The 27,896-nt window shown below is 34.1% G+C and overlaps 1 protein-coding gene across 1 annotated transcript in view; it reads right to left on the bottom strand.

Moving 5' to 3' along the window:
* Positions 1–24,815, bottom strand: part of LOC106615632 (probable G-protein coupled receptor CG31760) — a 28,743-nt gene extending 3,928 nt beyond the window's left edge. The window contains 10 exon segments of the mRNA XM_070106204.1: positions 12–220; positions 288–432; positions 555–664; positions 1,375–1,528; positions 1,636–1,928; positions 2,031–2,391; positions 2,960–3,161; positions 3,270–3,456; positions 5,574–6,014; positions 23,937–24,815. Of these exon segments, the coding sequence (XP_069962305.1) occupies positions 12–220; positions 288–432; positions 555–664; positions 1,375–1,528; positions 1,636–1,928; positions 2,031–2,391; positions 2,960–3,161; positions 3,270–3,456; positions 5,574–5,990 (2,078 nt within the window). The 5' untranslated portion in view covers positions 5,991–6,014; positions 23,937–24,815.
* Between the last annotated feature and the right edge of the window lie 3,081 nt (positions 24,816–27,896).

Here is a 27,896-nt window from a genome sequence, read left to right as displayed (position 1 = left end):
ACAAAACTCACTGGAATGCGACCATGGTTATATTAACAATGGCAATATTGTAAATTGCATAGGAAATGAGGCGAGCTTCATTATACAATGATTCTGCGTTGCGAACATTGTAGCAGACACGTATGCCCCAAGCCAGAAAGAGCACCTCGCCGATGGCCAAGCTATGGTCCCACCAATTGTATGAGCACTGCTTGAACTTCAAACCGCCCTGGTCGTATATCTATGGGAAGACCAGAGAGCCGTTAAATATATGTTTCGTAATTATGAAAAATGCGGTGTAGACCTACCACTTCGGCATACGGAGTGGCTGAGATCGTCCAAGTGCCCAAATAGATAAGCATTACTAACAGTATCGGCACCATCCATTGTAAAAGTTGTTGATCGGTGAGTTTCACTTTGTGTGCCGATTTAACGCGATACGTGAGAGAAACTCTAAAAAGAATAAATATTTTGAATATTAAAAAAAATAAAATTATTTCGTAAACGAAAGACTCAAGCTTTTAATCTAGGCTCTATGATATTGATTATGATACTTCCATTTTTATTGTACTTACCTCCACGTTTTCATTAGCAGAGATGTGTATGTGATACAAAATCCCATGTGACGAGTCCACTTTGTCACGATACACCATGTCATGTCTAAATAAGGGAAAATGGCCACCATCTGCAAAATTATATGCATTTTTAAAAACTTGGTTTACACAATACTTCGAACGATTTTGTAAACTAAATCTTCTAAACAACTTCAGAAATCTCAAAAAAGTGTTGAAACCGATATCGTTCACGAGGTTTTTTTTTTTAACAAAACTCAAAAAAATATTGCAAATCTATAAAATTAGGCCAAGACTTGTTATTTCAGCGATCTAACCTTGTTTGGAGCGGTAAGCAGTACTAGATAAAATCTAACAGACTTACTTTTAAAGTTCAAGAGCCTGTCTTCTAAATGGTACCTACGAACCGATGTTCTTTCGAAGTTTTAAATGACAGGTAGGATAATTTTTACATGTCTGCAAAAGCTTGGTGCTCATAGGTAGATCAAAAGCTATAACATAAGCCCTTCGGGTTAACCAAATCACAATTCTGGGTTGTGATCTATTCGAACACGGGAAAACTGGTCGACATTGCATTAGAAAGTAAGTGTTTTATTGCAGATCTTACCGGCAGACCTTTTGGAACTTGAATGCAACTAAAGGCTATATGTTATGTTGCCTCTTTATCGTGTTTTCTCTTCGACCATTTCCCTTTTTTTAATTTTAGAGGCATAATAGGGGACAGACAAATAAGTTCTAAGAGTCCCATTAAAAACATTAATACATCTCTGACCAAATTACTAACATATATAAGACATTTCCAAGAATCTTACAGATCACTTACCTCTAAATACATTATGGCACATCCAATCAGTGTAATTAGTAAAAATATTGGACTGGCCACTTTGAAAACTTTTACTTTACGATGATGAAAAAGGTAGCCTGCCAGCACGAAAGTTCCAATAGCACAGCCTATTGATATTACTAAAAGCGATATTCTGAAAGTGCAAACAAATTATATTGCAATAAAATTTAAGTGGAGTATAAAAAAGTCTCTTCTTAGCTTCTAAGAATTAACTAATAAGAGTCCTTCGCTGGTATTTACCTAAAAGGCCAATTGTAGTTGGCTAAACATGGCTCGGGCCCCGTACAGAAATCACAGCCGGGCTCACATTGCAGACAAGTAAAGACGTCTGCATAATAATTGCTCACATTCTCTTGATGCTCCTTCCAAGCGATCTCCATGATGGTGCCATTAAAACCGTCGGGATGCCGCATCGAGTAGAAACCGCGCCGACAAAGGCACTGATAAGCGCCACGTGACCAGCTATTTGGTGTGGAGAGTATTTTGCTAGTGGTTATTGTCGGCGTTTCCGTGCTGGGGACGCGATAGTCGCACTGAAAATAAATTAATGTTTGTTAATATCAACTAAACGAACGTGTTTACGTTTGCAACACTCATATGCATCGAAGTCTCGTACTGGCTTCATTTATACTAACCTTCATAGTATCGCGGTGACATTTGTGCGAACCATGAAACGCCTGTATATCCGCTATGGATTCGGGAGCTGGTGTATCGGTGAGGTGCAGTCGTCGATTTTGCATTTGCTGGAAACTTAAACGATAAATGGGAGCTTCACACTGATTGACCCTCAGACCGGTTACATCGATGTCGATACTAATGAAGCCACGTAAACCGTGTCGTCCACTCGGTGGTATTGCGATACTATAGGAGAGTATCCATTTACTTAATGTACAGGAGAAATAGGGAAATGTCCACCATCCTTTATAATACATATTCGGTGGGCTCGGTGCAAATTTGGGCGAGCGTAAAGTTGGCGATGTGTTCTCATCGTCGAACCTAGAATAATATTATACATGTATGTATATTCGATAACGAAATAAAGCTCGTTGTTAGCGAAAATTGCTCTAAATTTAATTAATTTTTTTTAATTTTAGCTGACGAGTTGAGCACAACTTCCGTCACTTTCTTACACTAAGATAGATCTGTCCGACAAAAAAATTGAAATCGAAAACAGTGAAACCCTAATTTGGGAATTATTTATTCGAATAAATGTCAAAGAAGTGAACAGTGTTTAGATCCCTGGTTGTTGAGCTACTTTTTACAATGCTCCGTATTCTGTTAGATGAACACCACCAAAGGTCTGTATCAAGGTATAATGGAACAAAGTATTATGACAAAGGTCTTTTACACATGCGACCCCAGCTTCAGCCCATTGAGCGAAATGTTCCAATCCAAAATAAATTATGTTGCTTGAGTGAATTAAGTTCAAAATTTAGATCAAGTCCAACTTACTAAAGGCGATACTTACTTGGTGGGGTTTTGAATTTTACCATCTCCATTTACAACAAACAAATGGCATAACGAGTTAGACTACATTGTAAAATAATAAAAATTCACCACTTACCATGGATAACTTTGAATCGGCTTCTTTCCAATCTGTAAGCCATCTTCCTCGTAGCGCTGCAACTCGCCAGTCTTCTCATGATAACTTTTAACCCACCAAACATACGACTGCACGGCGCCATTAGTAAGGTTTAGCGCTAATATTCTAGCGCCAGTAGTGGAGTCGTCACTAAGTAAGCCCTTAGCCAATGCATCACTGAGACCTATACGTAAGGCGATATTAGTATTATATATATACAAGGAATTATTGTTGAGGTTATGAAACAATGAATAGTGGAATGTAATTGAGGTGAATATGTTTTTAGACTCACCACCATGTCGTACAATCCCAACTTCCTGCAGTATTGAGGCCACTAAATCGGCCTTTTGTCGTGCGCTTTCAAAACGCTCGGAATTTATTGGCACTTGCAAAGGGCGGTATAGCGTAGAGATGCATAAGGTGCCCAAATTTTCGGTGGCGATATCATGTACCGTTACAAGCGACTGTTCAATAGCGTCCTACAAATATGCAAAAATATATTTAAGGAACATATTTATTTTTTTACAGTTATTAACAATTAACATTTGAGATTATGACGGCTTTACTGCCGTTGGACTTTTTCTACCCTGAACAGGGTATATTAACACTACAATCTCCGAACATATTGTTCAGATTGGACCACTACAGCATATAGCTGTCATATATAATGAACGACAAAAAACAAGATAAAAATCTTTTATATCCTTTTATGATATAAGAAATGCACCTGTGAAAGGTATTAGAACTTCGGTGCAGCCAAAGTTAAGTTTCTTGCTTAAAGTGCATTTGACAGGTCATGACGTCATAACTAATAGAACAGCAATCTCTCTTCATAATTTTTATGAGAGTTGAACAGTTTTATGATGTTGCCACTTCTCATTATTTGGTAGTCTTCCGCAATCTGTGATATATAGCATTTTGTAGAACTGCTTTGAATGAGGAATTTCTTAACCATTTGGCCTTCAACGCCGAATTGATTCATAAAAAGCGCTCAAAAGCTCCCCTTTCGCAACTTGAACAATCAAAACCAAACCGAACTTTTGGCTAAGTGGGCGTGAATGTCATTTTTTTTATGGAGAAAAAAATAACTTTCGGGAATTGCAAGTGATTTGCTTGCGGATTTTCGTTCAGAAACGAGCAGTCAACTGTGGCGAATATTTTATTTTTACTGCAGAAATATTGCGCTTTAATATCATAACGCTATTCCACTTAGTTTTTAAAAGGCTATCCACATTAGAGTAGATTTCGTTTATTTTTGGTGCTCGTCTAAGCGTGTGATGTGTGCAAAAAGCGTGCTGTCAGCATGCAGTTCCGTTTCGGTTTTTTCACAGCGCGCTCGTAAGCGTAAATAAGTGCTACCATATTTGTACCCTTATTTTGAAGTACATATGTAAACACAGATATTTCGTGTTTATTTATAGAATTTCCCTTAAATGGGCTCGTGTGTCATTTTGATAGGGCAGAACAAGTCGATTTAGAAATTACAGCTGACTTTTTGTTATGATAATATTCGAATTTAAGCTTACAAATAATATTAAAATCCCTCTTAAATTTGTAGAAGTAGAGTATGTATTGAATCAGACTTAATATTTTGCAACATCGAAAAAAAACTAATAGAGCTAAAGAGGTAGATGTTTAGTGATGTAGCTCTGTATCGTGATATATAAAGATTTACGGAACAAGTTAGGAAGATTAACTTCTGGTAGAACTAGATATTAAAGAATTTTGCCATTATCTACAAAAACGAATATAGTCATAACCTCTCAAAACCCGTTTTATGTCTCATTTCTGATAAGTTTTTTCGAAATTTTCGATGATGCCTATTATCCATTGAAGTAATCTAAATGGTTGACAAGATTCTAAAAGACGTTATTTAAAAGTCAGTCCTCGTCTCACACCGATTTTATATAATTCTGAGTTATTCATCATACAGTTTTCGGATAAAATTTGGCGCTTTCCAAAATTTCTCCAGACTCCGCTCTCTAGATGGGTTGACTGATTTTTGTTTGATCACTTTCTGCAAAAAAGTCTTCAACGGCTCCAAATTTTTATTTGGACATGGACGCTCAATTTGGCAAATAATTTAAAGTTACCTTGACTCCCTCGTATGTGGCAGCCTACCTCTTCGTCGGAATATTATTTACCAAACTTGGTTCGAGTCCATTAAATACTTTGTTAACTCAAAATGTCTGCCATTACTCAAATAGTTCGTCCTCCATTCGGATGAACTGAGATATCACGCCTTCATTGATAGCGTAGAACATGAAAAGGCCTGATTATCGTTTGATTTTACATATTTTACGACTATAAATTAACTGCCGTATTTTGCTGAATTGGATTAAGTAAAATATAACTAATGGTAAAATTGTTATGAACCTTAAAATAAAATTTCTTAAACTTATGATCAACCTTAATAGTATTTGAGGTGACTTTTGTGCCTACATATACATAATATCATTAAACCAGAAAAGCGTATTATTATATCCACATACTCTTTAGTTTGTTTGTCTTTATTACTTAACCTCAAAAATAAGAGGGAGTACACGTTAAGTGAAAATTACATCTATTAAATTCTTATAATCAAACTGATACTCACTCTGGTAACAATATTGCCGTCGCCGATGCGTATAATACTTTTAAAATTGACAGATGTGGCTGTCGTAGATGTTGTCGCCACCTCCGCAATCGCCAACGTGCCAACAACAACTTCAGCTTGCAACACCAACAGCAAGGCCAGTAAAAGCGCGATGAGCAACTGACTCACTTTCATGCGTAATGGGTGACACTTTTGACAGTCGTTTCGGTTCCTTGTAATACATTTGTTCTGCCGATGGCTGATTGCGCTCGCAAGCAAATGTCTGTATTGTCCAAACCATTGGCATTTTGTGCTTTGTTTGATTTTCGTTGCCCGATTTGAAGTTGCTGCACAATTCACTTTCGATTTCGTTTGCTGACAACAATAATTTGTTGATATCCACTCTACTCGCGGCCATGTTGACAACAGGCATTTCATTGTTGTGCTGCATTTGCCGCCGAGCTGTTAGAAAAATTGAGCGGAAGATATGGAATAATTAAAATTTCCGAGTTTCCGAGAAAATTTAAATATAAATTAATGAAAAGTTGTGGGGTCTAAACTTGAACTAGGTACCACTTCCAATCGATTGTTAGTTTTTCACCAGAAACATTTTTCATTAACAGGCCTCAGAGATATCATTAGAGATTAGCTGCCTCTGAACGGTGATTTTCTAAGACAACGCTTTTCTTGTCAAAAATGCATATCTTGACTTACAGTAAAAATTTAGTGTTTTGTGTTGATTACAGTCAACCATAATTTTCTGTATTCTGCGTCGAAATAGTAAAGTCGCTAAATTTGATCTAAATGAAAGCAGACAATTTACAATAATTTATTCCATCCAGTATATTCAAAGATCGACTCAGTATTTTATTAAAGGAATCCCTTAGAATCAGACTTTTTTAAATTATTGTACGATATAATAGAAATTAAATATATGTCCAAATTCTAAATAACACGAGATGACCGCGAACGTTGCGATAAGACAGAGCTGGGCTTTAAAAGGACCGTGACTCTGAACCTGGAATCCTCGTACGCTTTGATTTTATACCGCAAATTTTGAATCATGTAGTCGCCAGACCAAACTCTATGATATGGGTGAGTAGAAGCCACTGGAGGAGTGGGAGCTTATTTATGGCTGGGTCGAAACTTGTAACTGGGGGGTAGGTGGATGAGTATATTGCCCATAAATATCACATTAGCTTTAGGTTTCCGGACTTATAACGTTTTTCAAACCGAGGTTGTTCCGATCTACTGCTCCGAAGCGTAGCCTCCTTAAGTTAAGGTGACTATCCTGAAAGTAGAGCAGCCATACTAGCATTTAACGCACGATTAATGAGTTAAGGAATAACTAATCTCGCTAAAAAAGGCATTGAGTCACCAAGTGATAAGTCTTTGCCTAGTTGTTAAGCTTCTAACTGGTCGTTAAGACCTATCGGCGTCCACACGATAAGATTGATAGTCTTACCGCATGCGAAGTAGAAACATCTCAACACCTCTTTTTGATTGTATCACCTTTGTGAGATCAAGGCTTAAACACCTGGGAACTTACACCTTCAGGCATCCTGTTGAGCTGGTGGGAGTAAAACGCTTAAGTAGATTTGTATTGACCTTAAACGTTTTATCGACTTATAAGATCTCATTACAAGAATACTATTTTCTGGCTTCATTGTATTTAGTTGCTCAAGTGCGATCTCCATCTTAAGGATCAGACATTTAACCTAAAGGTTATTTCGTATACAGGTATAATCATTTTGGCTTCATTAGTTAGTAAGTTTTATGAAATTTTGGGTTTAAACGGAGTTCGGAGCTCATTACCACATCATTCACTATTCACTGTCAATCATTCCTATTTGTATACTTTTTCTGATCAATAATCGTAGGTAATGCTTTTTTATCAGCATAATTTTGACATGGCGAGTCCACACAAAAAGCAGTCTACCAAAGTCAAACTATATACCTACATGGCGGACTGGCAGTTCCATTTCTTACTATCATTCGGTTACTCAAAGTTCTTCCTAGAATGTAATGATTACACTGTTTTAAGCTTTAAGCATTTAAATAAAAGTCGTTAATATGGGAAATCAAAAAGTGGTCATCATTTGCCTGCAGCTCCATCTTTAGTTTTATGGATCAAAAATGACTTCGCTTTGCAAATAGTTATTTATAAGTCTAAGGGGCCTAAATAATCTTTTCGGACCTTGACATTAAAATTACATATAAATATGGCTTGCCGGACAGAAATCTAACTTTGGTCATAAATTTCGAAGAATTTAGAGTGTAGTAGGGATGCCCATTTTGTATGACAATTAACCAAAGTTTGCTAAATATAACTGTCAAACACGACTGATTTGACAGGCTAAATAATATGGTATACATGTAACGTAAGAAGCACCCTATATTTTGACAAATATATCTGTATATTCGTCCAGGGAATTACATAACTGAGTCGCAGATTGGACAAAATTAGTTTTGTGGATACGGATAATGGATGAAAAATAATAATAATTAAAGAGGAAATACCGTAGCTACACATATACCTACATACGCATTACATTGGGGTAAACAATGCAATTAAGCGCCATCTATTATGGAGCGCATTTTTCTACAACAGAAAGTGGTTTCAATTACGCCACTATGCGTATATACCGTATATTATGTAAGTTGTACATATTTACAACTGCAAAAGTAAAGAGCATGAGGTTTTATGTATGTTTGAACCTTCTTGTATGAGTCGAAAGTAAATGATGAGGAAAAATTATCATGTCAGCGATTTTGTGTGATTTAGCCAGCGGTACAACAATGCTTATAGCCTGACATATCTACAGCTTGACTGCCATCCAGCACGTTAACTAGCCGAAGGCTCTAACTACTCCCTTATTGAAGATAAAAGAACACGATACCCTTATCCTGCACCATAACTACTAGCGAACCCCTTGCATATGAAGGAAAAGAAGAGTATAAGCGAAGGAGAAAACCTCCTGCATGCAGATATAACTGAATGGCTCTGAGTAAGCCAGTACCAACATAATGGCGCGTTGTAAAACTGCCTACGAGAGGAACAAAGCACTGCAGCAAATGCCGCAAGCGAAGCATAACTAAGCGGCGTCCAACACATTTCTGTCAAATCGCCATCAACGTAATCATTTTCTCATTTTTCTTAAATGGCCAATTCAGACCGGGAGCGTGATGAAATGGAAAATGTCGAAATAAAAGAACTAGCGTCTAGTGGTTTTGAATAAGAAGAATAAGGCCGGAGCGCTAATAAAGTGATAACACCAACAATGCTGACTTGCAATGTGAAATATATGTATGTGTATGTACATATGTATATACATAGTTATTGCCATTTAATGTCGATTTTTGTACGCGCTAAAAATAGTAGGCAGATTTCAAGATATTGAGCTCCATAGGGACCAAGTTTTTTTTATACCCAAAGGCGGTTGTGAGAGTGGTAAATCAAATTGGAATCTATTACATTTAACAGTTGATGAAAGTTATTATGGTTATTGTTGAGGGATTCTTGCGTAACTGTTTCGGAAAAATGACGCCAATAGTTTAGCAAAGCTATAGTTAAAGAGCCAAAACGATTGAGTGTAGCATCTGAAGTACTCATGCCTCTGCCATCAAATAAACGAAAGAGTGTAAGAAGAGACATGGTAGAAACAGCAAATTTTCTCAAGAATTGAAATTAAAATCCACAAACTAAATGAGACGAAACTGCAGTAATTTCTACTTGTAAGGCTCCTGATAAACAGTTAAGCAAAATTTCAAAGTTATAACAACTTTCGGCATCCATATTGATTACACTTTAAGCCGTTTCAACAACTTTGGGCTTACGTGACTGGAAAGAACCCAGATTTTTATCAGACTAAGGACCATAGACTCGGCTACATTCCTTAATATACGTGGGGAATATTGTAAGCCGCTAAAACAACAACAACAATGCAATGTACAATAAGTCACAAGGTTCCACGTAGAGCCTCACTTACAACAAGTGCTACTTTTACCTATTAAAACCGAGGCACACAAAAACTGAAGGAGACAAGTTTTTTGATTACGTACAGTCTGCACAGATTTGAAAGTGTTAAAGACGAAAATTACTGGTAATAAAAGCGAAAGTAAGGGATATCTAAGAAATACGAAAAACACAGGTTCTTAACTTCACAAGGAAGCCCACTCTAGCGCCAACTTTCTAATCCAACGTCCTCCTTTGTCCATGGTGTCCATGTTATAACGTTCCATATCATTCTTATGAGCTCTGAAAAACTCTCCTAAAAATTTAATTATATATAGAAATGAAATCATAATCGAACTGTTATTTTGTAATTTCTGATTTTCTCAGCATATTTTCCGAGTAGTTAAAATTTCAGAGGGTTCCAACCCCACCTACTCTAAATTACTTAAGAACCTCCTACTACTTGTAGTTTGCTAATAATTTTAATTTAATCATTTCACTGTTTCGAAGAGGTCCAAGTTGGTATATTTTACTGTTTGTTACATAACCTAATGCGTAATACTATCCCAGATTTCCAGTTGAAATGTTTTTTGTTAAAAGATTTTATCGCTACTCCATATGAACCCAAGAAGGTCCTTCAATTGTAAACAGTCGAAAAATTGTGCCTCAAATAATAGCATCTCTCATAACTTATGATTCATAAGAAAGTGGCGATTACAAAGTGATTACGTTCCACTTTTGGAACATAACTCTCTCTTTTAGCATACTAAACCGGGCAAACTAGTTGCGTTCAAACCAACTTAGAATGCATTTTGAGTAATACACATCGAATAGCTTCCAATTTTGGTTCCGATTTTTTAAGCTTGTGAACCTTGTTATACACTGAACAGGGTATACCACGTTTACAACGTTGTTTGTAATACTTAAAAGGTAACAGCGGAGACCTTAAAACCTATATATAATATTATATATATAATATATACTATAAATTATCAGCATTACGAGCTGAGTCGATTTAGCCATGTCCAGGTTTTGAGATATCAATCTAAAATTTTGCACACCTTCTTTTCTCCCCAAGCTCCAAGCTCATTTGTCAGATCCGCCGAAATCGACTACTATAGCATATAGCTGGCATACAAACTGAACGATCAAAATCATGATTTTGTATTTCAAACTTTTTTATAAAGGGAGATATTTTCACGAAGTTTGACAGGCATTATTGTTTTTGATAACGGTACAATCCTAGAATAAATTGTTCAGATCAGACTACTGTAGCATATATGTAGCTGCCATACAAACTGACCGACCAAAATCAGAATAAAGATCATTTTATATCCTTTTATGTTATATACAATGGACCTGCGAAGGATATTCTAGCTTCGGTGCAGCCGAAGTTAACGTTTTTTTTTTTTTGTAGTTTTAATCAGTTTGACTTCTTCTGTGGGGTCCAAACGGGCTGGTATTATAGAATTGAATTAGAATACTTATGGAGACCTTCAATTAAAATGTTTTTTTTGGAAAGCATAAGCTCTGTTTTTTATGAGCTAACGGTTCTATCGACATGCAAGTACCTCACGTAAAAATGTGTTATAAAGCAAATATGTTCTACTTTTGGATCGTAACCCTCGCTTTTCATTTATTTGATCAGAAATACAGTCCACTTTTGGGACGGGTTTTTATATTCTGTGATATTAACTTATTTTACTCTCTAGTTAATAGGTTAAATCCATGGACTGATAATTAAAAGCGTGTAAGTAAAATAAAGCTTTTATTGCAATCAATGCATTTTGGCTCTCACTTATGCGTTTGAATACTCGTACAAGTAATAATGAGGAATGAGTATGCATTTAGATGTGTATTTCTATGTACAATATATACATATGTAAATCGTTTGATAACTATGACATAGACTGTCCAAATATTTTACAATATTGTTGACTCTAAGTGACAAGGAAGTCATTTGACCCATATTTTGATGTGGTCAACCGCTTTCTACTTTACACTTATGCATATATACTACTTTATATGCTTGTTTCCATGATGTCTGTCATATCGCATGTTCCTCTTTTGTAACTTTGTTTGTTGTTATTCTTTCAACGTTGTTTATGCATTTTATTTTTTTAATTTTATAGCACAAGCTGGCATGCCTCTTTTTTAATAGAATCATACTCTCATAAAATTGTATTGCCATCTCCAGTTCTTAACTGTATCCAGACTGGTATGAAATGTATGCAAAAAGGATGAGTCAATAAAATAAGGAATAAAATCATTTGAGTAGAGAGCTTTGAAAAAACAGCAGTTAGAGGTATTTTTAAATGTAATGAAAAACATATTTTACATATATGTAGAGAGGACACTATTAGCTTCTAGAATGTACAAACATAGACTCTTCCAATATCTGTGAAATTCCACGTGTTCTCCTTAGCTTTTGAGCTCCCACAAACAGCACAGCTTTTCTGCAAGCTGTCAAATTTAAGATAGGGTTGTCAACGTCTGGTGGTATTTTGTACACAAACATACTTGAATATGTATGCATATGTATGTATGTACTTGTGCATTGCACATTGTGCAACACTTGAGTGCACTTTGCCACGTAATTCATATGCTTGTCAACGTCATCAACAAGAGGCGAATGATTTTGTGTGAAAATATTTGTTTACTTACAATACATACTTACATATACCGCATACACTTATGAATAAAAGTATTCGTCATTTTGTTTCTAAAGTGTTTGAAGTATTTGTGGTAGCTCAACAATTTTTATACCCATGCACTAATCTACAGGGGGAGCTTACTTTTTTAGTGATTAAGGATATATAAACGGGAATTTAGTGAACGTTGATGCCACAATAAAATCATAATTACGAAAGTAAATGTATTGTAGTATTGAGTATACCACCTGATCAAATAGACTATTATAGAAAATCTTTATTTTCACGTATTTTAATACAATTCTCTATTAACACCTTGACATTAGGCGCCTGAGCCAACACAAACATGCCAATACTTAATACAATTATCCATACACTTCACCGCGTCTCGTAAGCAATAATGAAACGTTTGATGAATGTAATGCCAAACTCAGCTCTCTTATGACCTTGCTCGATGTCAGTTATGCAAAATATACAATTAATTTGGTACGAGTCTAGCATAAAAACGGTCCATACCCAAAACAATAACCAAAATGGTTAGTCGATCCTTTGGTGATGTTAATATGCTCTACTATCTCTTTGATGTCAACACCACAATTTTCTAAGACTGACGATGTTATCGTCATTAACAGAGGCGGGTCGACGACACGCTTGAGGCAAGTTTACGATACCTTCACGACTTTCACTGCATGATTTGTGCCACTCAAATACTTATGTTCCCGATTCCGTAGGCGTGATTTAATTGGAAACACACAATTTCAAGCAAACTCTTCGTAGAAATCACTTTCGTCGTAAGCAAACAGCTGCTAAACAGTCCGGATCAATTTTGATCAAATGGAATATTCTATAGACTTCTGAATCACTAAGTTCATTGTGATGAAATTTTGAAAAGAGTTTTATGAAAACTAAAACAGTGTTTCTCCATATAATTCTACGCACGCTAGATGGTGCCACTGTCACATTACTATCCAAAATGTAAATCTAAATCACTTTACTCTAATTCGAAATCTAAATTAGAAAGTGTAAGGGTAAACCCGCGAAAAAAAAATTCTTTAATTGGAACCTAAGCCGAGTTATCGCCAAAACTACTAATAATGGCCGTATATTGTTCAGCTCGTCACACTAATGGAGCTCACCAGTTAAATTTATCCGTCTAGGGTGTAAAAAACTGCCGTAGTCAATCACTATTATGAAATAAAATATAGATTGTCAAACAGGTAGGGCAAGTAAGCAACAAAATACCGAACAAAAACGGGCTGCCGAAAACCGCATAAAATATTCGGAAATATGTAAGTATAGAAAATCGAAAAGTCAAAAGATCCTGTTGTATACTATTTGGATACAAGATACCTGCATTTGGGCTAAAAATTTGATTTGATTTTAGACTTTGTCGCCGAAAAATGTTATTAATGTACGAGATATTCATTTGGTTTATGATCGAGTAAGGACATTTTTCAATTAAAATTAGCTAAGGCCCAGATTAGCTGATAAAACAGACTCAAATGGTTTAGCTGAAAATAATTTGGTAAGTAGAGACAAAAATTGGTCAAATACCATGATTTGACAGAATGTTTTCGTATACAGTTACGGTTTCCTGGTACGATGCCTTACAATCTCGGCTAAAAACTCAGAATTAGTTTCGGCAAATGGAGTGGTCAAATTATCATTCTTTGAGATATCAACATACTAAATTTTGCATTAAAGGTTAACGAGACTTTTTTCTTAATTCAACGAAGTTCTATTAGAAGCATTCTTTTCGGAATTTGAATTGGGATTGATGTAGTCAACAACTGCTAATATCCTTAATTTTTCGGTAGAAAATTCTTAAAAATATTTTTAATAATAACTGACATTTGTTTAACTAACTATAAGGACGATAAGATATAATAAATTTATTCAGGATTGGTCAGCTGGAGCCGACAAGAAACTTGTTTCTAAATGAGGTCAGATATAATGAAGGCATGATTACCTATTGGAATCCCAAATTTGTGGCGTGCACTCGATTAAGGTCTAAGTTTCTGCTTAGAGAACTATTGCCTTGTAAGAAATAGAGTTAAATTTTCATAAATATTACTACTTCATATTTTTAATTTCAATGATGTCCACTCCTAATTTTCATGAAAAACTGCAACTCTGCATCATTGAACTGAACTGCCAAAAAAATCAAACTACGCATGCAGTAGTGCACTGGGTACACGAAAGCAATTTCGCTCCTTACATAAAGCTAAATGTAATATAAAGTCTTCCGCGTTGACACATTAAGCATTCCCATATGCACTTACACACATATCCACCTACATGTTTAAAATGAGTTTTTATTATTTCAGTATAAAAAGTTCATTTTTCTTTTTTTATGTATCTTTTTTACTTGGCTCTAAAGTTATGTATGCATCATGTACATTTATGTCTGTATATATGTGTGTATACATATGTAGGTGTACAGACTTTAAAGTAAATAAGCTTGTACCTGTAAAAACATGACATAACTTTGCTTTGTACTTAGGCGCAGAGGAAAGTGTAGCCAATAACAAATATCCTAAAAGTCCCCACCTGTTTATTAGCTTTGTATGTAGCTTTGTAATCTACAATGGAGAAAGTGGCTTTGGTAAATGAATTCAAATTTTTGCTTGTAAAAATACCTACTATTAATGGATTTATGTAGTTAGGGGAAAGAAAAAAGATCTAAACTCAGCCGAAACTTGTTAAGAGATATACTGAAACATTATAGAAATAAGTAAGGAGGAGATAGCTTAGTCCGTAGGCATACATATTATGCTGTGACCGACTTTTTTTTATATAATTTATTTATGACATAAGACCTGTACCCACATAGTTTATTAAAATATTTTGATTAATATCCAATATATCTACTTTAAAGCATACCTGATTAACAGAAGTAAGATTATTCTTCACATTAGTACCAAATAGTATATGACTCTTTTTCGGAACCGATCACATTATGATAAGGGACTCATTATTTTTTTGCTTTCTGGCTAATATAATATATAGCTTAGAAAGTCAATCATACGGTAGGCAAGAGGCAGTTCAGACCTTCGATTTATTGTATTTTAGCTATTAAACGAAGGTATGATCAACAAAACTTTCCCATTAACTATTTATTACTATTGCATCAAAAGCTATAATTTTATTATTGAGAGGATTTGAATTATATTTTATTGATTTCAGGCACCAAATTACGCTAAGCTTTAAAAAATACACATATTTACTTTCATTTGGACATTCATACCGTAGCTGTTATAGACAAAATAAAGTCAACCGGAACAATGAACATCATTACTTTGTAGCATTGAAAAACATTAGTGTAACATTATCTAAATTAATAAAGTCAATAGAACGCGACATACCAAAAATTCATAAAATTAGGCGAAAAGTTTGTGAGTTCTGACTTTTTACCATATTGAGCGGTACCACGCCCAATATTCGACATCAACTATTTCATATGAAGCTATATCCCACCCGGCATGCCTAAGTTATTTTACTACCATAGACACTAGTATACAAGTACCAGTGTACCATCAACGTTTTTTGATTATTTATATATGAGTTTCTCACTGAATTCTGTATTAAATTTGAGTATCTCAGCTCATTTGTTTACTGATTTATAGTGGTTTAAATGTTTTGTGCGCGTGTTAAAAATTCGACTCTGCTCATTTTCGAAATCAAAGCTAACCACAAACGCCGCGAAATTATTTCGTATCTTTTTTCTTTTCTCATGACTATCGCGCTTTTTAAGTTGTTACAAGAGCCCACAATATTGTGCAAGAAGGTTAGTTTTCTTTCAATTAAATAAATTGTCGTACTATTCCATAAAAGAGGTATAAATTAATTAATTACATAGTTTAAAGGAACAAAAAAATTAATCTTTGAATTATTATTCATTTAGGTTAAATTTAAGCTGCTTCAGCATATGCGTCAATTGTATGAGCCGATCTATATACAAATCTATCTCCAAAATTTGGACATCTTTTCTCAATAGAAGTTATAGTATATGTATATAAGTTAGGGTGTCCGCTATTTCGCAAGTTGATTTTTTTTTTGTAAACGCCCACTAAAGTTTCAGTTTTTGTCTTTAAAAGAAAGAACCAACTTGAACATGCTCTTTATTTTCAATTTAAACCGTTTCTAAATCACTTTACTTTTATTTCTATATATTTTATATGCGTTTTTTTAACTTTAAAGTTTTTATATCTAATGCAAATAAATCTACAACTTTTAAATAGTCATAATCGAATACAAAATTAGCTCCACAAAAAAATGTCTTAAGAAATTTTTTCATACAAACATTGCTTTAAAAGTTATACGCAGTTCAAGCTATGCATCATATATACCATACTGTATTCATATGGGACACCATGTCGTATGCGCAACATAGAATGTACGAGTATACCTAAATCACATGTATGAATATACTGAGCATTTGATGTATAAATTTAACTGCTTATAACTTTGAAAGAAATGTTCTTATGAAAAATATCATGAATACTTCTTTTGTAGAGCGAAAAATTTTGTATTTGAATATCACTTCTTCGAGGTTTTAGATTTATTATTTTAATGCAAAATAACAAAAAACCCCATGTTATATACTAGGAAAAAGTAAAACGGTTTAAATTTAAAATAAAGAGCTTGTTTACGCTGGATCCTTATTTTTCGAGTAAAAGCTGAAACTTTAGTGAGCGTTTGCAAAACACAATCAACTTGAGAAATAACGGACACCCTAATATAGGTAGATACGTATGATTGTCTTTCAGGTATGAATGTATCATGTTAGTATATGTACATATATATAACCAAGCATCTATATTTGCATATGCATATATTTATATTATTAGAAGCAAAATCACTATAAAAGTTTTTAACTGTTACACTTTGACGACAACTATTTGTTGTTGTTGTGTAACCGCATATGTAAATGCCGGCTTAAGTGCGTTCTCCCATAAAACATACAAAACGGCAAACATTACATGTTGCACACATAAGTTCATATAAAGGTGGCTTATATCCATGTATGTATGTGTGCACGTGTGTATAACAAAATAAATATATGCATGCATGTATAAGTTCCAAAGTGGGTAAGAAAAAAAATGAGCGAAAGCAGAGCTTTTACCACTTCAAAATAACCACCAACTTTTCAACAAATGCTTCTAATGTATGTGGAACGCTATAAAAATCACGGCGAAATGTTTGTGCGTTCCAAGAATGGCGGGTGTGCATAATTTTACAATAAACTCAACACATTGATTTGCATATTTTCAAAAGACAAACGTTTGGATACTAAACTCTTTTATGAGTTTTTTCCAAATTAGCAATCCAATTTTATTTCGAAGCTAATTTGGATTGTGGGACCTTTATGAGTTTACCGCTGTGTCACAACACAAAAATAATTTAAGATTTTAGAGAGTAGTTTTATCGAAATAAAGTTTAGATTATTTTGGGAAAGCCTTACTTCAAAAGCGGATATATGTATATAGAGAACAATCATCATACTTTCGTTTGAAAGATCTCAGGATAACCGCCGCGACTGGTTTGATTCATTTAAGCCGAGAAGCGCAATTTTTGATCACTTTTTGTACGAATCCAGGCATTCTCTTCGAAGGACTCAATAACTTCGGACTCATGTGGATAGACCATCGACTTCACATAAACTTACAATAAATAGTCCAGCGGTGTTAAATGGCACTATTTTTGAAGCTACGCCACAAGCCCACGACGCAAGATAATGCCCTCATTTCCTTCAATAAACTGATTGTTTCGTTGGCTACATCCGAAAATGTCATTAATCATGGCTCTATATCGTTCCCAATTGACTGTAACATTATAATTCGGCTTCATTTTTAAAGAAATATCGACCAATGATTTCTTCTGCCCATAGAGCACACCAAACAGTGACTTTTTAGGGTGTAACGGCGTCTCAACAATAGCTTGTAGATTATCATCACTTTAAATGCGACAATTTTGTTTATTAACATTCAACCAAAATTCAGCACCGAACAAAATTTTCTTTAGAAAATCGGGATCGGTGGCCATCTCGTTTTGGGTCCATTCACAGTACATTCAAAATTCTTGCACAAGTTGGATTTTGTAACCCTGCAAAACAAGCTCTTTCTAATATCAACCATTAAGTGGTTGGACATCATTCGAATCCTCTTCGATACCGGGAACTGAACCATTATTTTGGTAACAGTTTAGGTTATACTGGCCGGCTGTCCCGACATACCTGTACCTATTGATCCGTAGTAATGCCTGATGGACGTTCAGTTTAATAAGAGACGAAGTATTCGTTATACTGGACGTCGATGCGTTTTGCGAATTTTAAGAGTAACCTGACATCGAATTTCCATGTTTCATTTAGTTTCTTGATCTGCGAAGCTAATAGATATCTAAGACGAGTTCTATAATGCTGAACTGAGGGATAGGAGGTGTTCCAGTCTCTCTCTCATGCCTACTTCCTTGCATTTTCTGCATGTATCGTCGTTACTTATGCACATCCGGCACGCATGTGAAGCTGTCATTGGACCAACAACCGTCCTGCAGTCTTTTCGGGTTTCGGGGCTCTTACACATGATCTTGGCATGTCCTTAAGGCATTCCATCTCGCCCTGATCCGTCTCTCAGCCCTTTTGGAAATTTCATTGTATATCGGTTTTAGTAACTTGCGTATTTCCCATACAGGTTCGGTAGTCAGACAGATGGCACTTTTGGCAATTTCATCACCTATTTAATTTCCCGGAATTCTTTTGTGGCCTAGAACACAGCATACATGCAGCCGCTTTCCGGCAGCCACCACATCTACTGCTTCCTTTCTCTGACGAAATGCGATGTAAGGTTATTACCTGGCTACCGACGTATGTATATATTGATCTTCTTTATATTATATTATTTCCTGCGTTGTTTGCTATCTCAGTCAATACTACCGTATACCGGAAGCTTGAAGGGTCGCCTGTGATCCTGCTTCTAGCAATAGATGCTGGCTCCCTCTCCATTAGCCATTTTTGATCTATCCGTATAGATGTTGTAAGTTTCGCTGGCGGGTCGCATGCTAATGCGCCTTTCACCCTCTTTAGTGTCAGTTGTAACCTTCTTTACCAAATAAAGCGTAAGGATATCTGGTCTATATCATCCACCAATAAATTTGCATTATTTGCAAGCGTTGTTCTAGGTTAAGTCTGTTCATTATAAAATAGCAAACCAAACTGACTAAAAATCAAGTAACAGCTGTCAAAAACACCAATTTCGAAAAAAATTATGTCTCATTGCATAACAAACGTCTAAAAAAACTCCCGTTATATAACCAACTCTAGGGATATTTCTTTCATTCTTCTTCGAAGATAATAATTTCAGTAGTTATCATGTGCTTATGTTATAATACAAGTATGTAACATATACGAATAGAAGATGCACAAACTAGCTCATAAACATTTATTAATATTATATGTACTTATATTGCAATTTTCATTAAACAAGAGACTTTACTGCAACTATATGAAGCTCTATAGTATAGGTTGACTCGCTCTTGAATGAAGTGTAAATTATCACATTCTCATAATTTTAGTATGCACAAGAGTAAAGAATTAATTTCCCTGGTGTGTAAAATGTAAAGGGGATTAGTGAAAGTAAATTTGAACAATAAAGCTACAAAGGCGAAAGGTTGACAACGGTGATAAAATTATATATTTACTTCTTGTTGTAAGGGCAAAAAGTTGCAGGAGCATCTGAAGGAATTTATAATTCAAAGATTATGAATTCTTAATACTAATTTTAGGCGAAGATTTGCTCTGATTTGTCTTTGCTTAGCCACATTGAAATAGACTGAGTAATGACAGTTATAACATGGAAACACCTTGATTTTTTGATGCACTTCACTAAAAATGGGTGTTATGCGTCTTAATTACATAAGAGGGTTAATACAATTTGAAGCTGATGAAATACATTAAAATACATTAAATATCTGTATGAAGGCGTGAATAGTGTCATAAAACCCTTTCTAATAGTATTTTAAGTTACGTTGGGGCAGTCTCAATGTCATTATTCACGCTTTTCTAAACTTCTCCTCTGCTTTGAGTTGGACCTCTCGTCATTACAATAACAACAAGCGCAAACCGTCTTTAAACGTCTGATAGATTTTATTAGAAGTGGTCTTATGACAGAAAATATGCCCTCTGAGGAGCGATCTACGTAAATTTTTTTATATTTTTGATGTTAGTGGGATGCTGGGATCGGACCCAGACCATATATAGATGTGGTGCCCACCTCCAAGTACTTAGCATTAACAATGGATATATTGAAAAATACAGATAATACATCAAGAAATTGGGTCGGTATACTACTCTGACAGAATGTGTCTCAAATCGGCGTACAACTAACCAGCATAACTCATAGAACAAATATACTTGTACATATAAATATTTGTAAAAAAGTAAAAGCTGATAATAATTTTTAGTAAAATATTACAGTGTAGTGAAACAATAACGATTTTACAAAAAAGTGAAAATATACACTGAAACTATAAAGGGTGTTTTTTTGAAGTATAGAACTTTTCACTCAATAGAATAAACTATCTTTTGCGGGAGTTTTGCTAGTTCGCGAATTGTATGGAATTATAGCAGAAACGATCCTATTTTACACCAATCTTTCCGGCATAGGTTCCAGTTCGCTATTAGCTCCTGATAGATGGATTCTAATTGGTAAATCATTCTGATTTCTCAGCACAGAACATTGACTTGACGCACCGCTAAAAAAAAAGTAGGTTAAATTCCATAACCTAACTGACCAATTGACAGCTCGTTGGTTATTTAAAGTTCGTCCAAAATGTAAAGAACTTTGATAGCAACTCTAGTTATACTTTCAGTTTTATAAAAGTATGGAAAAACAGCACATATCACATAGCTAGAAATATGACTCATTCCTGATGTGTGTAAAATAATCTGTAAATTCAACTCATAGAACAACAGCCTTGCAATGAAAGGAAAAATAATTTTCGGCTGATCTGTGGTTGGGAAGAGGAAAGGATGTAGTGGTGAGTTTTTAAGGATTAAAAACAGTTTAACTCGATATTCCGCTAAACTACTCTTTTGTATTTACACCTTCTTCACATAATCTCAAAATGTATGTGAAAAATTCAAATAGCTTTTTGGTTTTTATTTTCATCTTTTACAACCAAATTTCTTTCACAAAATTTTGTTTAAACTAGCCTTTTCATGTTCAAAATATATTACATTTTTTTGGTGTAAAATACTAGAGTGAAATTTTGAAAAATTGTTTTTTTATTATTCGATAATTTTTGCCTTTAAAAAAACATACTAATTGATATCTCAAATTTGTTCAAAGTTTTTGAGTTACAGACATTTAAAGGGCAGCTTGGGCGGCTCAACCAGCTTCGTCAGTTTATCTTTAAACTTGTTTTTCTCGAAACAGCATTTTTTTGTTTCCTGAAGTGAAAACTCGAAGACAAATGATACGATCATTACCATTTTTTTCTGCCTGTTCTGTACATAATTCTACATACAATGACCGATCGGTTTTTTGATCTGAATAGAAATCGAATTTTGGCAGGTCATAAACCTCCAAAATTTGGGATAAAACTCAACATTGTTTTTTAAAAACGCCGCCATTTTGAGCGGGTTTGATTTACGCAGAGAATATCTTCTAGTTTAACGAGACAGTGGAGCAGCAGTGTAAGATTTTTATTAAGCGCCATCGGATATCTCGTATAACTCCAAAAAAAAATTTTTTTTTCAAAAAGTTCACTATATATTCTTGAAATATGTATAAATACACCCTGAAAATTTAAAAACAATCGATACAGTAATTTATTTTTTTACTTCTTAAAAATCAACATGTTTTTAGGCAGTCACACTAGGTGTATTCTTTAATATCGAAAAAATACCCTAATTTTTAATCGAAAATTCACACGTCGAAATGTCCCCTTTTTGCGTTTCTTCTTCTTTTGATTTTCTTGCTTTTAAAAGTTATTATATTTTCAATAATGTTTTCGAACTTATTGGTTTTCACTATCATTTAGAAGTATTTCTCCACTATCTTGGTATAAAAAAGTTCTGTTAAACGAAATATGTAAAGGGTCTACTAGAAGGACGTGAAGTTAAAATGAAATAATATACTCAAACTAGGTCAAAAGGGGTTCTGTATTATTTTGTTATGCAGTTAATTTTATGCCATTTATGATTTGAAGAAAATGTCAATCAAGCCACCACGGCTTAATTTCCATATCTCCGCCCGTTTACGTTAATTTTCGATGACCAAGTGCAGCATTTCGGCTGAAATTTTATCTATAGTGCACTTTGCACATATTGTCTTTGAGCTCCTCGTACGTTGCTGGTTGATTGGCGTAAACCTTTGAACCCAGAGCAAATAATTTAAAGGCGTTAATTCGCATAATCTTGGCGGTCATTTGACTGGGCCATTTCTCGAAATTAACAATTCGTCAGATTTGCACGCAATGTGTCCATTTTTAGACGTGAAACATGAGGCGGCTCCGTGAAAAAAGTGGTCAATGTCGTTAAATGCTCCCTATTGATGGTAACGGCATATCCTCCTTCATTCCAAAAGATATAACGCCCGATGATGCCACCATGCCACAATCTGCACCAAACTGTCAATATTTGGGTATGCATTTGCGTTTCCTGAACCACACGAGAACTTAACTCACCCTAATAGCTTCCAGTTTGTTTGTTGACAAAGCCACTAAGCCAGAAATGAGGTTCATCTAAGAAGATAATATTTCGATTACAGTAGCCACCAGAGAACGTGAATTTACGTAATAATCTTGGACAATTTCCAAGCGTTGTGCCAAAGTGAAACGTCACATGATGAAATGGCAAACCTTACTGAACACACTGATAAAATTTGACACAAATCCGTAAACAAACATGGCCACCACGTCATACCTTTTGGTAGCCGCTGTATGTATATTTATTTGAATATATGTGATAAAAGGCAATATATGAATCTTAATGAATCTAAAAATTAAATTTTGGAAAAGTTAAAATTTGCATAAATAAAAAGTAGTAGATTAGCAATATTCCTCTACATGTTGAAATGGCGGCAATAATTAAATCAACCGTTATGGCTGTAACATAACGGCTATTTTAATTAAGTTATAAAATAGTTTGGCGCGTTCAAATTGCTATAAAAGTAAATAAAATTTACAAACAAATGCAAATGCAAATTAGAAATGAAAGGGCACAAACGAAAGTGCAAGCGGTTGCAACACCACACTACCTTCACGCCACAGCCGCCCTTTCGGCTGCGTTGCAAGCGCCACACCTCAGAAGCAACAATAACATCATATCCATTGACGAGGACACCTACGCATCGAAATTGTTTGTGTTTTTGTTGTTGTTCTCCCCCTATCTAACGATGGCAGATAAATTGGCGAGAAGGGATTACGCGACACAAAAGGGTATTTTAATTGAGTTAAACTCTTCTAAAAGGCACGGAACTTAAACAAACACTTTGTTGCAGCTTAACAGGCACAAATTACATGCTGTTGCGTATATAACTGCAGTAAAATGCTAAAATGGCTTGAGTCAATTTTCGATTTTTATGAAGAGTTGTGTTATTCATCACAACTTATTTAATAATAGAGGTTATTTTTGGTCTAAAATAAAAACTTTGTACATTATCAATCAAAAAGCCAACCGCAATTTAACTCGACTTAAGCTTTTTTTTTAACATATTATTACAGTTATGTATTTACTTCTAGTGCATGCGAGTCAAAAATAAGTTGTGACTTTGAAATTACCTTCTAGTTGAATGTTAAACTTTGCTGTGGCTCATCAAAAAACTACATTGACACGCGCTTAGTTAACATATTTTCGAAAATTATATTTATTTAGCATTTCTATAACGTTGAAATAGAGCAAACATTAGCGTAACATTAAAGTCTGCACTTGCGAGCATTTGTTGCATGAAAATTTCTTGTATTTTTTTAAATTTATTTTTGTTGTTATTTTAGTTGTTATTTATTGTTACTGTTGTTGTTGTAGCATTACCGATTTAACATACACTGATAGGCAATTCCGCACACGCGCGTTTCATTTCTTTTGCTGCTTGCCACATTTTTTCAAGGACTTTGTCACAAACGGTGTGGACGGTTGACGGAAGATGCCATGGCCATTATATGTATTAGCTGCCATCAGTTCATCTTTCTTTTGTTTTGGTTTGTCGGTCACAATTTATGTACGCGATGTTTAGGCTAACATGTTTGTGCATGAATATGTGAACGTTATTACAGCAAATCCGGACAAAAATAACCACTCGACAAATCACTCATACAGATATGTACATGTATATACCTGTATGTGTGTGTGTGTGATATTTAACTGATAGTCAAGAGCATATGCGTTTACCTTTAGCTCTGCATATAACGGACATAAGCTCTAATTAGTTTCACTTCAACTGTTTCAGCAGTATTTCCGTTCACATAAATATGTTTGTTTGTGTGCGTGTATGCATATGCAGTGTTATATTTAAAAGCATAAAGCTTAAACTCTAATATACAAAATTAAATTTTCCACACACTCACTGGTGTTGCAAGATAACGCCAGTGTTGCTTTAAAATTCAGCAGCTTTGCTCGCGGCACGTCCAGTTCGCTTCGATTACCGTCACAGACTGAAAATTCGAGCACGAGAGCACCTTTGGTGTAGTGTGAAGCGGCGAAGTGCAAGTAGCGAATAGACAGTAAACGAATGAATGTTACGTATACGCCCCGTCCACCACCAGTTAACAGTTACGTATACGCAACGGTTAATATGCGCGTGCCGGTTTATCAGTTAGCATAAACTTGCCGCTATTGAAGTATTTGAAAATCACGAGAGCGAAATGAGAATATTATGGTATGGTAAATCACGAAAAAACAAACCAATTTCTGCATATACATATGTATCTTTGTGTGTATGTGTGTGCGTGTAAGGACGTAGGTAAATTTATTGGAAATATACAAATATCATAATATACCAGAAGTGTAGCAAAAATGGGAATGTGTGTGTATATAAAGGGTGTTTTTTTAGGTACGATGGCATGTTTCTCAACTGAAAGATAGGTAAATATCTAAATATAATATAACAAGCAATATAACTTTGTATCTGTGGTAATAGAATAAAAAAGTCTAAGACGATTTAAGCTATTTTTAAATTTTTTAATATTCTAAGTAAGTTTTTGGCGCTTTGACGTATTATTTTCTCATAAACGATGCTCAAGAATGGATAACTTCAAATATCTTCAAAAATGAGTTTAAAGGAATTTACAATTCCTTATTACAAACCAAAATATGTGTCTCAACTTAAGTTGACTTATGCTATTTCGCATATTTCCGTTCAAATCTATAAAATTTCATGTTAATACTTTGATTTAAAAAATTTTAAGATATATTATTCCGAATCAGATTTTCAATAAATCGTTGATGACATTTTCGAAATGAAAAAGATGCCTACTTATTTCAATAGCTGTAGGAGGGTCTTTTCTTTGCATTTTTTGAGAAAATTTTAAAAAGCAGATAATAATATATTATATTACATAAATTAGGGTTCTTTTAATGTATATGTATATATATATATAAATATATATAAGTATTAGCTATAAGTATATATACATTATATGTATATATAATAAGTAAAAAAAAAGGTGAAACAAATTTTATTTTATTTGGAACTTAAAAATGTTAGTTTACCCCTTCTTAAAAGAAAAAAATGCGTAAAAGATAAAAATAAAAAACCAAAAACTTGGTTCTTTGAATTTTTCATACAAATTTTAAGGTTATGTGAAGAAAGTATCCGCACGAAAGTTGTACATCTTTTTACTACCCAAAACTTCGCCATGTAATTTTTTCGCATAGGACTTGTGGATATTCGGGAAATCGAGACAAACCATGTTTTACTCCTAAAATGCCAATCCCGCCTCTCCCTACCACTTCACAACTTCATTATTTATTACTTTTATTTTATTATTAAATTATTTTTCCTTTCATTTTTTTATTTTTATTTTTCTTTTCTAATGGGTTTCATCGTAATATACTTTTTTTGATTTTTTAACATTTTCAACCTCTTCAACCCTTAAATATGAGAAAATATATAACTATCTGATTTTTGAAAAATTATAGCCAATATTTCACTTGGAAAAATTTTAATTATTTTGACAAGTTGTCACAAATACGACAGTATTAAACCTCTTTTTCCACATTAACTCAACATAATTTATTGTTGGCTCTCACGAAAGTTGTTTCTTTTCTTAAATCACCTTAAATATTTACAAAAATTAAAAGAGGTTTCAAGTAAAACAAAATATACACATTAAAAGTACATATCGGGTATATATGACATAAATAAATACATACGTATATACTTATGTCCTTTCTATGTTTAACTCAGCAACAAGCTGAGCACCTGAAATGTGTGAGGTAAACACTTGTAACTCTTTCACTCACGTTTTGGACAGAGAAAATATGTCATTGTGCATTCGCTCATCTTCACATATTAACATAATCTATATATGGTATATATGTACATAAGGATGCATATATGAGTATGTAAATGCATTACACATATGATATAACCAAAAAGCATCGTAGAGTACAGCGTGGACACCTGTAGTACAACCAAAAGCTTTTAATGGCTACAAGTGGCTTATGCAAGTAAACATTTGTGTATGTATCTAAATATATTAGCTTTTACAGCGAGAGTCTTAATCGTTTTTACCGTTTGGTGTTTGTAAATAACTGTAGCTACAGCTTTGTTAATTTTATTTATTTTACCCTTCAATAATATTTACATTGCCTGTAATCAGCAGGCTGTAATGAGTTTAACCCAGTTAATCGATTTCCCTTCAGAACTTTTGTGAATTTCGGTTATAGAGAAAGAAGAATGACCTGGTAGGTCATTGCGAACTACATATATACAGACCATCCAGAAAAATTTTTATAGTGATTGGATCATTTGTCTTCGAATAATCATTCTGATGGAGTTGATTGAACTCAGCGGCTACATTTTCGATAGCTGTAACTAAAAAACCGATTTAAAATTTTAGTATACATTTTTAAAGGCACAGCATATCAAAATATGAAAAGAAACCTAACCTTAACCTCGAAATTTTTTAACTCAAACTTCAGTCAAATATTACTGAAGAGGAAACCGGATTATTTGCATTAAAATATCTAATGCAGGCGGTTTAATTATTTGGTTTAATAAAATTAATCAGTTATAATGACAATAAAAAAAATAATTCTAACAGTCAGATTTTTTTCAAATAAAATAAAATATCTTGAAAAATTTTAGCAACCACAAATTATTCTCATCGATTTCAATATGTTTTAAAAATCATGCGAATATTCAACAATGAAGTAAATTAAAGTGGAAATTATTTGCAAATTCAATTTCTTTGAACATTTTCTCAAAATTTCTGATTCCCGGTTTTTAATCAACAACATTTTCAAACCAACCATTTTCTTTTTATTGGACTAAATAACTTACATAAGGCGGCATTTTAAAGATTTATGTCTAATATATGTCAGCTATACAACATCAGCGATGCATTTATAGTAGGTACAAAGTTATTTTTATTAATTATATTTCTTTAAAAATGTTTATATATTTACATACAATCTTATAAAATTTCAGAAAATCACTCTTCGTTAGTATAAAAATCATATACTAGCTACTAATACAAATCCTTATTGAGGAAATTTCAATAATTAAGCGAACGGAAGCA

Source organism: Bactrocera oleae, chromosome 3 (assembly GCF_042242935.1).
Source record: "Bactrocera oleae isolate idBacOlea1 chromosome 3, idBacOlea1, whole genome shotgun sequence".
Lineage (NCBI taxonomy): Eukaryota > Metazoa > Arthropoda > Insecta > Diptera > Tephritidae > Bactrocera > Bactrocera oleae.
Note: the sequence above shows the minus strand (reverse complement) of the source record. Positions and strands in the feature narration are given on the sequence as shown.